At 38.3% G+C, this 14,384-nt stretch overlaps 1 protein-coding gene across 4 annotated transcripts in view; it reads left to right on the top strand.

Annotated features, from left to right (window-relative positions):
* The window catches only part of LOC100354450 (myosin-15), a 110,389-nt gene that overhangs the window by 29,124 nt on the left and 66,881 nt on the right, over positions 1–14,384 (top strand). For all 4 annotated transcript variants that reach the window (XM_070072033.2, XM_089330724.1, XM_089330725.1 and 1 more), the window contains one exon: positions 4,272–4,398. In XM_070072033.2, coding sequence (XP_069928134.2) covers positions 4,272–4,398 — 127 coding nt within the window. The remainder of the gene's footprint in view (positions 1–4,271; positions 4,399–14,384) is intronic.

Below are 14,384 nucleotides of genomic sequence, written 5' to 3'. Positions count from 1 at the left end.
ATGTGAAGGATGCCTAAGGCCAGTTGTCTTTTCTATCTGTCCACTCCAGAAATACAGTCTGTGGGCCCTCTCTATGTGGACCTCACTTGAAAACTGGGAACTCTAGTTTCTTTTATTTCCCTTTCCATATACCACTGCATGAGCTGTCTTGTAAAAACTTGTGCTGTTTCACCTCCGGCAGACAGGTGCATAGCATAGAGTATCCAGAACCATAAACACAGTGACATTTCTCACACCTGGATGTTTTCTTCTTCCTGGCTCAGTTAATGAGTCAGTTATAATTGAAGACATCATAAAATAAAGATGGTTTGCATAGTAGGTTCATCATACTTTTATGTACTTTGGGACCCAAGACTTAGGACAACTTGAGCCAACGAGGACATCAAGTTCATTAATCCTTAACATTTCTATTGCTGTTTGTACCACTACTTTATTATCACTACAATCAGTTCTTAGGAAGCTTTTGTTTTTCTATTTTGCACCTGCAAGCCAGTTTCAATTGAAATCTCAGTATTCATACTTATTATCTGTGTGATTTTGGCCAAGATATTTAGCATTTTGTTTGGTTTTCTCATTTATAAAACAGAGCAACTAAGAACTCTTGGGGTATACTGTGAGGGGAAAAGTGAGTCTGCCAAATATGATTGTCAAAATCACTTTCAGAAATGAGAGTAAACATATTCAACTTTAAATTGAAATTCTAGAAGCAACTTAAACTTGTTACATTTATCATTAATAAAGATTTTTGTTGTGAATAGAGAGTTTACATAGTTTGGTATGAGTGGCATTTAACTTTAATTCTCTTATCTATATGATGCTGATGGCATTATATGAAATGCTGGTCATGGAATACTTGCCAGATCTTATTTCACAATCACTGTGAAGCCTGGCTGTACAATAGAACACCTGTAAGCTAAAACTACAAGGTAATCCATGTTAGTCTTCAAATGGGCCTGCATTGATTCAGTTCTTCATTTGAGTGCAAACCCATAGGTCATATCTTGACCAAATTACAAAGCTAATTTGAGGATTGGCATTTATGAGAAAAGTTTAATGTGACCTTAGTAAACTTCAGTGGGTATGTTGGGCAACCTCTCACTTAGATTTGCAGGAATTTGAATACCATAGGCATTTACTGACTGTTTATTATATGTCAATCCCTATTTTGGAGATATAAGATGATGTAAGTTGATAGTCTTGCATAGAATGCTTAAAATAGTCAACAACGTAACTCAAAGATAACAATTTTCTTTTCTTTTACAGATTTATTTATTTATTTGAAAGGCAGAGTTACAGAGTAAGAAAGAGAGATTTTCCATCTGCTGGTCCACTCCCCAAATGGCTGTAATGGTCAGGGCTGTTTTGGGCTGAGGTCAGGAACCCAGAATTTTACCCAGTTCTCCCTTATATGTAGCAGGAGCCCAGGACTTGGGCCATCTACTGCTTTCCAGGCATATTAGTAGGGAGCTGGATTGGAAGCGGAGAAGCCAGGATTTAAACCAAAGAACATACAAGATTCTGGCATTGCATGCCATGCCATAAACTGCTATGTCAAAATGCTAGGCAGTCAGCCTCCCCCCCCCCCCACTACGGTGCTGTGGTGTAGCTGAGTAAAGCCACCGCCTGCAGTGCCAGCATCCCATATGGGCACCAGTTTGAGACCTGGCTGCTCCACTCTGATCCAGCTAACTGCTATGACCTGGGAAAGCAGTAGAAGATGGCGCAAATCCTTGGGCTCCTGCACCAGCATCGGAAGACCTGAAGGAAGCTCCTGGCTCCTGCCTTTGGATCGGCACAGCTCCAACCATTGTGGCCAGCTGGGGAGTGAACCAGTGGATGGAAGATCTCTCTCTGCCTATCCTTCTATCTCTGTGTAACTCTTTCAAGTAAATAAATAAAATCTTTTTTTTAAAATTTTTTATTTATTTTTATTTAGTAAATATAAATTTTCAAAGTACAGTTTATGGATTACAATGGCTTCCCCCCCCCCCATAATTTCCCTCCCACTCACACCCCTCCCATCTCCTGTTCCTTCTCCCATTCCATTCACATCAAGATTCATTTTCAATTATCTTTATATACAGAAGATCAATTCAGTATATATTAAGTAAAGATTTCATCAGTTTGCACCCACACAGAAACACAAAGTGGGAAATACTGTTTCAGTACTAGTTATAGCATTACTTCACATTGGACAACACATTAAGGACAGATCCCACATGAGAAGTAAGTATACAGTGACTCCTATTGTTAACAATTTGACACTCTTGTTTATGGCGTCAGTAATCTCCCTAGGCTCTAGTCATGAGTTGCCAAGGCTATGGAAGCCTTTTGAGTTCGCCGACTTGGATCTTATTCCAACAGGGAAATAGTCAAAGTGGAAGTTCTCTCCTCCCTTCAGAGAAAGGTACCTCCTTCTTTGATGGCCCCGTTCTTTCCACTGGGATCTTACTCGCAGAGATCTTCCATTTAGGTCTTCCTTTTTTTTTTTCCAGGGTGTCTTGGCTTTCCATGCCTAAAATACTCTCATGGGCTCTTCAGCCAGATCCGAATGCCTTAAGGGCTGATTCTGAGGCCAGAGTGCTATTTAGGACATCTGCCATTCTATGAGTCTACTGTGTATCCTGCTTCCCATGATGGATCATTCTCTCCCGGATTTTTGATTCTATCAGCTAGTATTAGCAGACATTAGTCTTGTTTGTGTGATCCCTTTGACTCTTAGACCTATCAGTGTGATCAATTGTGAACTGAAATTGATCACTTGGACTAGTGAGATGGCATTGGTACTTGCCACCTTGATGGGATTGTATTGGGATCCCCTGGCATGATTCTAACTCCACCCCCAAATATAACAACTTTCAACACAGCATTCTGGCCAAGGTTTTTGGAGATTTGTAAGTTTCCCACAGAGGGAAATCCAGTTTTACCTTATGAATTTACCTAGTCTTTGGCTATTGTTCTATCATGACCATCAGATTAAATTTAAACTATTAGGCTCACCACTAGCTTTTACCATTTCATGAGGTTTCACATTGCTCTCAAAATGACATCAATGGAATACTTTCTTTGTCACTTTGTTCTTATGTTTCCATAGCATTTTTTGTTGTTACAGAAAAAGGTCTTATGGGATCACTGTATTGAGATTTAATACATGTAAAAGAGTCTAGAAGAGAGCTGAGTATGAAATAGGCACATAATAACTATAACATATTAACTATGGTTGCTATCAGTATTAGTTTTCTGATTATCATCAGTGATGGAGGAGAGATGGAAAGCATTCACAGGTCATATATAGGTGAGTTTCACAAAAACAGCTATGTGAAATCTACAGAATTGAGAGGGTCCACCAATGTCACTTTACCATTGCTGAACATATAGTAAGACAAACTACAGCTAACTTCTAGGTTAGCTGGCAGCTTTTAGTCTTGTCTGAGGATCTTGAGTCTAAAATCATGAGCATGAGTTTCTACAGTGTGGCAGCAGTCTGGTGATTAGTTTGGTTACCTGTCAGGTAGAAGTGCAAAGACCAATGGCATGTACTTTCTGCAAGCATAGAAAGCTAATTCAGAGAAGCTGCAGTTTGAGATTGAAGTGTTAGCGCCACAGGGTTACCTTGAGCTTGCAGCCATAGTGATGAGGAAGGTGCAGTTGCTTTGACAGTTTATCTGTCCATCATTAGGCTACTGCAGCTCAAATCCTACTGTAATATTCTAGCCTGCTTGGTCAGCCCTCTAGATTTGCTTCTTTCTCCTTTCCTCTCCTGTGCCCTCTCTCTCCTCCTTCTGTGGCTCTCCTTTTTCTGAGTTTCTGCCATGTGCTAGGCAGTAGCATTTCTAGTATTTCCTAGATGGGGTGGGGGAATAGTATATCTGTGAAGAGATAGAATCTTTGGCCTCATGAAATTCATATTATAGTGTAAAAGGAAGACAATTGAGTATATAATATTAGGAAATGATCATGTACTTCATTAGCATTTGACATGTTTCAGTTTTCAGAAGAGCTAAGAATTCTAAAAAGAGTTGTAATACCCTGGGAACTGGGCTTCTTTACTGACACCCACAGTCTGGGTAGCTTAGATCTCTTAGGGGTACAGATTCTAGATTTATTGTTCTTGCTTAAGTGAGAACATGAGGTTTACCAAAGCTGGCCGTGGTTGTTACTGCAGAAGACAGCACATGGTTCCCAGGAGCCATCAATCGCTTCCTTCCTTGTGTAGCTCATTCAGCATGGCCTCTATCAGCCGTAACCAACCCTTCTTTCTCAACTCATAGGCTAATGCTGAGAAACTCTGTGGTCAGTATGAAGAGCACTTGCATGAGGCAAATGCAAAACTGGATGAGGTGACTCAACTGGCAAATGACCTGACAGCACAGAAGACAAAGCTACGGAATGAGCGCGGTAAGGAAATGTGCTGCCTTGCTTGTAACTCTCAACCCCAGCAGACACACAGAGACATAACAAAGATAATGAAGAACCTGCTGAAACGGAGTGGCCATTTCAAGTTCCTAGAGGAGGAATGCAGCCTCAGACATACCCTGCCCACCCATGTGTGGTTTGTGTGGGAAAGGTTGCCTCCATGCCTCCTTGGGAGGCTCTGCTTAGTTCTGTTCTATAATGTGGGAAAATAGCATGCAGTTAAATGAAGCGATTTTTAAGATCAAATGATCGTAAAGGCTATTTACACAGTCTACCAGACATGACTTATTTTTAGAATTTTTTTTAAAAAAAGATTTATTTTGTTTATTTGAAAAGCAGAGTTATATGTAGAGAGAGGGAGATAGAGAGAGATCTTTCATCCACTGGTTCACTCCTCAAATGGCCACAAAGGCTGGAAGTGAGCCAGAACAAAGCTGGGAGCCAGGAGGGTCTTCTGGGTCTCCTATGTGAGTGCAGGGGCTCAAGCACTGAGCCATCCTCCACTGATTTCCCAGATGCCTTAGCAAGGAGCTGGATTGGGAGTGGGGCAGCCAAAACTGGAAAAGGCACCCATGTGGGATGCCAGTGTCTCAGACAGCTTAACCTGTTATGCCACAATGCTGGCCCCTTCAATTTCTATACTATTGAATAGGCACAGTTTCTAATTTCTAATAATGAATCTGGATTTTTTTTTTTACACTCAGTAAAGGCCATAGCCTATACATGGCTACATGTGCCTACATGAATAGGCCTTCATAATCTTTATTATCTTTTCTTCTGGCTGCCTCTTCTCTCTTCTTAGATACATTGATCTTGTTGCTGTATTTTATACACTCCAAGTACTATCAACCTAGAGTCATTCTCTAGTTGTTTTCTCCTGCTTGAACACCTTATTAATTCTGCAAAGACTTGGAGATGAGGTTAGTCATATGGATATTTGGGGAAAGTCTACATAGGTGATATTTCAGCACTGGCAACTCATTTCCTCAACACACTTCCCATTTCATATTATTTATTACCTTCAAACAAACTGCATACTTAGCATGATAAATGTGTTTGTTTCCATCTGTCAGAAGATAAGCAGGGCACAGTTCTTTGTTCTGTGAACTGAGGTTCATAATTTATCTAGAAAACTGGCCAACAGTTTTTGGTGTTACAGAAACATTTGATGAATAAGTTAAAGGAAAAAAGTCCCATGGTTTATTCTTTACTGTCAATATATTTCTATCTATAGCAATCCATCATCTATTTCCAATCATTTATATTTCAATTATTTACAAACTTTTTGTGTCTTGTATAGTCAGGCATTTGTAGTGGCTACTTTCAATCCATCAATTAGACCTTGCCTCATAGCTTGACTTGTTTCTCTGCTATGATCAGTGTGTGGATAGATGTTTGTGATTCCAATTAACTGTACGAATACATTTCCAGAGATATATTTCATAGGTCAATGAAAATAAATAATATATTCTTGATGCCCCATAAGCACACCCTTCAAAATAGAGAATGAAGATGATTTAGGCTGGGCAGCATTTTTCTGCCAGTGGACACTGCCGTTTCTAAATCTAGGCTCAAAGTTAAATTAAAATAATTTGGCAAAATACAACCCTGGGAATCTAAAAGAGGAAATATTTTGGGCTCCAGAAAGGACACTGAATAAGACTATTCTTTTTTTTTTTTCTTTTTGGTTATTTTTAAAATTTAACAATTTTTAGCATTTTGTCATATCCACTTCATATGTAGACAAAATGCACATATGTGTATACACAATTTTTTCTTGTAAACAGGGATATTAACATCATAAAGTGGGGCTAGCATTGTGGCACAGTGGGTTAAGCCACAGCCTGCAGTTCTGTCATCCCATATGGGTGTAGGTTCGAGTTCAAGCTGCTCCACTTTCCATCCAGCTCCCTGCTAACATGCCTGGAAAAGCAGGGAGGATGGCACAAGTCTCCACATGGTAAGACCCAGAAGAAGCTCTGGGCTCCTGGCTTCAGCCTGGCTCAGCCCCAGTCATTGCAGCCATTTGGGGAGTGAAGCAGCAGATGGAAGATAGCTCTCTCTTTCTCTCACACACACTCTCTCTCTCCTTCTCTCACTCTGTAACTCTGCTTTCAAATAAATAAATAAATCTAAAAAAATCATAAGGTTAGGGATTCATGACCATGACTATAACATGTGAAAAAAAAGGATATATATCATCATGTACATTGTATAATTCAGTGAATTATTTTAAAGATTTATTTATTTATTTGAAAGGCAGAGTTAGAGAGAGAGAGCGAGGGAGAGAGAGAGAGTTTTCATCTGCTGGTTTACTCCCCAAGTAGCTACAATGGCAGGGGCTGGGCCAAGAGGAAGCCAGGGGCAGGAAACTCCATCAAGTCTCCCAGGTGAGTGGCAGGGGCACAAGCACGCAGATCATCTTCCACTGTTTTTTTCAGGCACATTAGCAGACAGCTGGGTCAGAACTGGAGCACCTGGTGCTTGAACTGGTGCTCATGTGGAATGCCAGCATCATAGGTGGTAGCTTAACCCACTGTGCCCTAACACTGGCCTTGAAGCAATGTTTATTATTATATACTAGCTGATCTGGCATCCCCCCATTTTTACACTCTATATATTCTTCCACAAATAAGAGAAAATGTGGCATTTCTGAATCTGGCTGTTTCACCTAACATAATGATTTCCAGTTCCATTTACCTTATTGCACATGTCAAGATTTCATTCTTTTCTATGGCTGGGTAATATTCCATCATGTATATATACCATATTTTCTTCCAGTCAGCAGTTGGGTATTTAGGTTGATTCTATACTTTTATTATTATTATTATTATTAATTAAGATGCTATGAACATGGGGTGCACGTATCTCTTTCATATGCTAACTTCACCTTCATTGGACATATTCCCCAGAATGGGATAGCTGAGTCACATGGCATATACATTAGTAATTCTCTGAGGACTCTCCATACTGTTTTCTACAACAGATCTATCAATTTGATTTCACACATATACCCAGGGTGTTAGGGCACCCTGTTCTTCACAACCTCACCAGCATTTGTTACTTTGAGTTTTGGATAATAGTCATTGTAACTGGAGTGAGGTGATACTTTTGTGGTTTTTGCTTGCATTTCTGTTATGACTAATGATCCTGAGCATTTTTTCATGTGTTTCTTGTCCTTACAAAGACATTTGTTCATATCCTTTGCTCATTTCCTAACTGGATTCTTTGCTTTGTAGCTGTTGAGTTTTTTCACATCCTTATATAGCCTGGATATAAAGCCTTTATAAACTGCATGGTTTGCAAATATTTTCTCCCATTCTGTCTGTTGTCTCTTCACTTTGTTAAATGTTTCCTTTTCTATATGAAGTGTCTTAGCTTGATTTAATCTAATTTTACTATATTACCTTGCTTTGGGGGTGTCTTACCTAGGAGTCTTTACTTAGGCCTATATATTACAATGTTTTCACTATATTTTCTTCTAGTAGTTTGATAGTTCCAGATCTCAAATTTATATCTCTTATCCATTGTCAGTTGATTTTTGTAGAAGGTAAGGTGTGGGTCTTGTTTCAGACATCTGCATGTGGAAATCCAATTTTCCCAACACTATTTGTTGAAAGACTGCCCTTTCTCTAGGGAGTGGTTTTTATTTTGTTTTTCAGATTACTTGGTTGTAGATGCACAGGTTACTTTCTGGGGATTGTATTCTATTCCATTGGTCTACAAGTCTATTTTTATGTCAGTACCAGGCTGTTTTAATTATAATATCCTTTAGTATGTATTCAAATCTAACATGTAATGCCTCCAGATTTGTTTTTGCTGTTTAGGATTGCTTTGGCTACTCAGGGTGTTTTGTGTTCCCATACAAATTTTAGGCTTTTTTTTTTCTATTTCTGTGAAGTATGTGTGTAGATCGATAGAGATTACAGTGTGTAGATTGCTTTGGGTATAATGGACATTTTGATAATATTAATTCTTCTAATCCATGAACAGGAAATATTCTCCTTTTTTGTGTTTTCTATTTCTCTCATTAATGTGTTATCATTTTCATTGTAGAGATCATTTACATCCTTGGATAAATTTATCCAAAGGTATTTAAATTTTTGTAGCTGTTGAGAATGAGATTGGTCTCATAATTTCTTTCTCTGCCAGATCATCGTTGGTATATAAGAATGCAACTGATTTTTGTTTGTTAACTTTATATCCTGAAACTCTGTCATATTCTCTTATCAGTTCTGATAGCCAACTAGTGGAGTATTTAGGTTCTCCTATATAAAAGAATTATGTTATCTCTACACAGGGTTAATTTTTACTTCTTCCTTTCCAATTTGTGTTCCTTTACATTCATTTTCCTGCCTAATGGCTCTGGCTAAAACTTGTATAACTATATTGAATAATAGTAGTGTGAGTATATAACTTTATCTGGTTCCAGATCTTACTGTAAATGTTTTCAGTTTTTCCCTATTCAATATGATGTCGACTCTGGGCTTGCCATGCATTGCCTTTACTGTGTTACGGTATGTTCCTTCTATACCCATTTTTCTCTAAGATTTTTATCATGAAAGGATGTTGTATTTTATAAAATACTTTCTCTGCATCTATTGAGCTGATAATATGGTTTTTATCTTTCATTTTTTTGATGTGATGTATCCTGTTTGTATATGTAGGAGCATCTCTGGGATAAATCCTGTTTGGTTAGGGTGGGAATTTTTGATGTGTTGTTGGATTCTCTTTGCTAGTATTTTGTTGAGGATTTTTGTATGTATGTTCCTCAAATATATTTGTCTATTTTTTTTTTTTTTGACAGGCAGAGTGGATAGTGAGAAAGAGAGAGAGACAGAGAGAAAGGTCTTCCTTTTGCCGTTGGTTCACCCACCAATGACCGCCACGGCTGGCGTGCTGCGGCCAGCGCACCACACTGATCCGAAGGCAGGAGCCAGGTGCTTCTCCTGGTCTCCCATGTGGGTGCAGGGCCCAAGCACTTGGGCCATCCTCCACTGCCTTCCAGGGCCACACAGAGAGCTGGCCTGGAAGAGGGGCAACCGGGACTAGAACCCGGTGTGCCGGCGTCGCTAGGTGGAGGATTAACCTATTGAGTGCGGCGCCGGTCTATTGTTTTCTATATTTTATATCTTTGCCTATTTTTGGAACTAAGGTTATGCTGGATTCACAGAATGAGTTTGGAAAGGGTTTCCTCCTTTTGGATCCTTCTGAATTGTTTGAGAAGAAATGGTACTAGTTCTTCTTTAAAAGTTTTATATACTTCAGTAGTAAAGATTGGAAGATTCTTTATTACAGATTCAATCTCAACCTTGTTATTTGTCCATTCAGGTTTTCTATGTCTTTTTGCCTCAATTTTGGTGACTTACATGCATCAGTAAACCTATCCTTTTCTTCCAGATCTTCCAATTTGTTTGCATATAGTAGTCCATAATAGTCCCTAATGATTCTATTTCTGTGGTATCATTTATAATATCCCCTTTTTTGTCCCTAATTTTATTGATTTGAACCTCCTCCCTTTTTCTCTTGATTAGTTGGGCCAATACTTTATTACCTTATTTATTTTTTCAAAAATAGGTATTTGTCTCATTTGTCTTATACAGTTTTTAATTTCTATTTTGTTTATTCTCTAAATTTTACTATTTTTTTCCTTCTACCAATTTTGGAGTTGGCTTGTTCTTGTTTTTCTAAGTCATTTAGATTCATTGTTGCATTAGTTATTTGATGCTTTTCCATTTTAAATGTAGGCACTTATTGCTATAAAATTTCCTTTTTTAACATTTATTTGTTTATTTATTTGAGAGCTAGAGTTACAGACAGGGAGAGGGAGAGACAGAGAGAAAAGTTTTCCATCTGCTGGTTTACTCCCCAGATGGCCACAATGTCTGGAGCTAGGCTGATCCAAAGCCAGGAACAAGAGTTTCTTCCAGATCTCCCATGTGGGTGAAGTTCCCAAGCATTTGGGCTATCTTCCAATGCTTTCCCAGGCCATAGCCAAGAGCTAGATTGCAAGTGGAGCAGCTGGGTCTCAAACCAGAGCCCGTATGGATGCACTGCAGGTGGCAGCTTTATCTGCTATACCATAGTGCTGGCCCCTGCTATAAAATTTTCTAAAAACTGCTTGTGCTATATCTCATAAATTTTGATGTGTTTTCATTTTCACCAGTTTGAAGAATTCTTTTGATTTCTGTTTTGATTTCTTCTATGACCCACTGCTCATTCAGAAGTGGTTGTTCAGTCTACTTTTGTTCATATAATTTCTAGAGTTTGTTATTAATTTCTTGCTTCATTCCACTGTAGTCAGAAAAGTTACTTTATATGATTTCAATGATTTTAATTTATTTAGACTTGTTTTATAGCCTGGTATATAGTTTATCCTGGAAAATTTTCCATGCAATAATGAAAAGAATGCCTCTGGCATGAATCGACAAGAAAGAAGGGGACATTTATCTAAGGTAAAGAAGATGGAGCAGGCGTCTGAAATGAAGGTGAAAGAAAAATTTCAAAAACTGAAGAACTCTGAAGCTGAGTTCCAATGGTGCCATGGGCAAATGAAAAATACTTTGGAAGCATAGCACAAAGAATTAGAGGAAAAACATCATCAGTCTGAGGATGAGAAAGCAAACTGGGATACTCAAAAACATGGCTTAGTACAGGAGAGCTGCTTAAGAATCCTAGAATGGGACGAGAAAGGGAAGATGTTTTAAACTCTGTACTGACCACTAATTACACATTAGTTGCTAATATAGTGGTTTGGGCATCAGTGTTTCTTGGATGCATGTGACCAGTTTGCATCACACTTGCACGCATAACACGTATGACAAAAATTTTGTTCCTGATGGAGATTAAGATGCCTTCAATTGCCTAGGGTGTTGTGTACTTAGAAAGTAATAGCTGTAAATATCTTTTCTCATTTTCTTAACCCCCCCACTTTTTTTTAAAATAAAGATATCTTCAATTAAACAAAAAACATTTTTACTGTTTTATAATCATGTTCTGGTGGTTTGTTTACAGATATTCCATATATTCCAAAAAATATTTTCATTAATAATAAATTACTATAATATGTTACAAATTATGTTTCTCTATGATAACTATAATACAAAGATTCCATTCAGTGCAGCATATACAATAATGTAATTTACTCTAACACAGTTAACCCTATTTTTGACATTTCCATTGTTTAAGATACTCATAGAAAAAAAAAAAACCCTATATGCTTACAATGCACCTATAGCTTTTTAATAACCCTTTTTTGTTTTGTTTTGGATTCTTTAAATATATATTATTCTCATTTAGTTCTCTCTCTTTTTTTAACTTTTATTTAATGAATATAAATTTCCAAAGTACAGCTTATGGATTACAATGGCTTTCCCACACCATAACTTCCCTCCCACCCGCAACCCTCCCCTTTTCCTCTCCCTCCCCCCTCCCATTCACATCAAGATTCATTTAGTTCTCTCTTTAGCCATAATCTCATTACTGTTTCATTTCTGTAAAATTAATTTATTTATTTCATATATTTTCCATATATTAGCTCTGCTAAAATAGATAGTAGTATCTTTCATATTATAGGAACCAACAAGGAAACTTTCCTTTTACTCCCTTTTTATGCTTTATGGTAAATACTGGCAGTGGGGGGATGCATTTAAAAATAATTTCTAGGCAAAACTGTGAAGCTACCAACCAACCTGCTTCTATCTATATGGTCTCTTTATTTGACTAGAAATGGGAACCTCTTAAAAATAAGCCCTCTTGAAAAAAAAAAAGCTGTATTCATACATTGCATTTGTATATTTTTTGTATTATAAAAATTCACATAGGGGCCAGTGCTGTGGCACAGTAGGTTAATCTCTGCCTCCCTGTGGTGCTGGCATCCCATATACGTGCAGGTTCTAGTCCTGGATGCTCCTCTTCCAATCCAACTCTCTGCTGTGGTCTGGGAAAGCAGTAGAGGATGGCCTAAGTCCTTGGGCCCCTGCACCCAGATGGGAGACCAGGAAGAAACTCCTGGCTCCTGGCTTCAGATCAGCACAGCTCCAGCCGTTGCGACCATTTGGGGAGTGAACCAGCAGAAGGAAGACCTTTCTCTCTGTCTCTCCCCCTCACTGTCTATAATTCTGCCTCTCATATAAATAAATAAAATCTTTTTTAAAAATTCACATAAACAATGTTGTTATATAAAAATAACAGCTAGTTTTGAGGTTTTTTTTGTTTTTTTGTTTTTTTGTTTTCTGTACATTTCTATTTATTTTCATTTACCTGAAAGGCAGAGTTAGTGAGAGAGAGAGAGAGAGAGAGAGAGAGAGAGAGAGAGAGAGACATTTTCCACCTGCTGATTCATGCCTGAAATGTCTACAACAGCCAGGGCTGATCCAAGCTGAAATCAGAGGCCTGAAGCTCCACTCAGGTCCCTGAAATGCTATCCAAATCTCCCACATGGGTAGCAGGGACCCAGTAACTTGATCCATCATCTGCTGCCTTCCAGGATGCATTAGCAGGAAGCTGGATCAGAAGCACGATACCCAGGACCTGAACTGGCACCCCAATATAAGATGCAGGCATCCCAACCAGCAGCTTAACCTGCTGCACCACAATTCCTGCCTTAAGACTGGATTTGTATGAGAGATCCTTACTCCTAAATCACTCTCTGACTTCCTATTTGAGGATATGATGTCTTGCTCTTGCACACACTCCTGCTATCCATCATGAAGCCCTCACCACAGCCTGCACCATGCTACTCAGACTTTCCATTTCCAAAACTGTGTGCTAATAAACCTATACATAAGTTGTCTGTCTCAGGCATTTGCTTATAGTAACAAAACAGATGTATACATTATAATTAAAGGGTTGGATTTTTCAGCCCCACCCCTGACTTCTGAGAAAGAGGGTCAAAAGATTCCCATCCCTATCCTATGCATCTTTTCCATCTGACTATTCATCTGTGTCTTTTATTATAACCTGGTAAATTTAAATAATGTGTTTCCCTGAGTTCTCTGAGTTTCTCTAACAAATTTATTGAACTAGAAAGCAAGTTGTAGGAACACTGATTTATTGAAGGCTGGTCAGAAGTGTAGCTAAAACCATAGACATGGAATTAGCATTTGAAAGGGGTCAGTCTTGTGGGATTGAGTCCTCAACAACCGGAATGTGATGTAGCTCTAAGTAGATAGTGTTAAAATTTCGTTTAACTGTTGGATACCCAGCTGGTGTCTGGGAGAAAAAAAATACACACACACACACACACACACACATCTTGTGTCAGATGTGTTTGAGTGACTGAGAATAGAGAGAAAAAGTTAATTTTTTCCACTTTGAAATTACATAATGAAAATCATCACCATTTGGAAAATCTTTAGAATTCAGTGAATTATTATTTTTCAAATCACCCCTGTGTGATATAAAATTATATCATGGTAAAAGATATATTTGAATTTAAGATAAACCAATGATTTTCAATTTAACAGAATACAAAAGCTCATTGATTGGTTTGATTACATACTGCACCTTGTAACACATAAGAGCCTTGCCTTTGCAGAGTTTTGATGTAGTACTAATTCATGGTCACCATTATCTGCAAAGATTATGAATATAAACTTTACATTTCTAACTATATATTTGTGAGTGACTGGATTTTCTCCATATATTTCAATCAAAACAATGCATTATTGTTATCAGTTTTGACCAGTTTGCTTGATTCTTCTTGCCAAAGCAGTGAAGAAGCACAACTCAGCAAAGGTAATTAGAGTACATTCCAATAGAGGAATGGGCCAAAGTGACAATGGCTCTGTTTCCCTTAGGGTTTCAGGTTTTCGTCCCTAGAGTGATGCCCCGTGAGATGGCTATCACACTCTTGACTTGCAATTTTGATTGACTTCTGGGAGTTTTATACTTTTGGATTTTTATACATGTGGCTTCCCAGTGTGCATTGGGAATGCCCACAGCAAGAGGAGGGCAAAATTGCAAAG

This window comes from Oryctolagus cuniculus, chromosome 4, assembly GCF_051225735.1.
Source record: "Oryctolagus cuniculus isolate XC-2025 breed Fujian yellow rabbit chromosome 4, ASM5122573v1, whole genome shotgun sequence".
Lineage (NCBI taxonomy): Eukaryota > Metazoa > Chordata > Mammalia > Lagomorpha > Leporidae > Oryctolagus > Oryctolagus cuniculus.
This window is presented reverse-complemented; position numbering and strand designations above follow the sequence as displayed.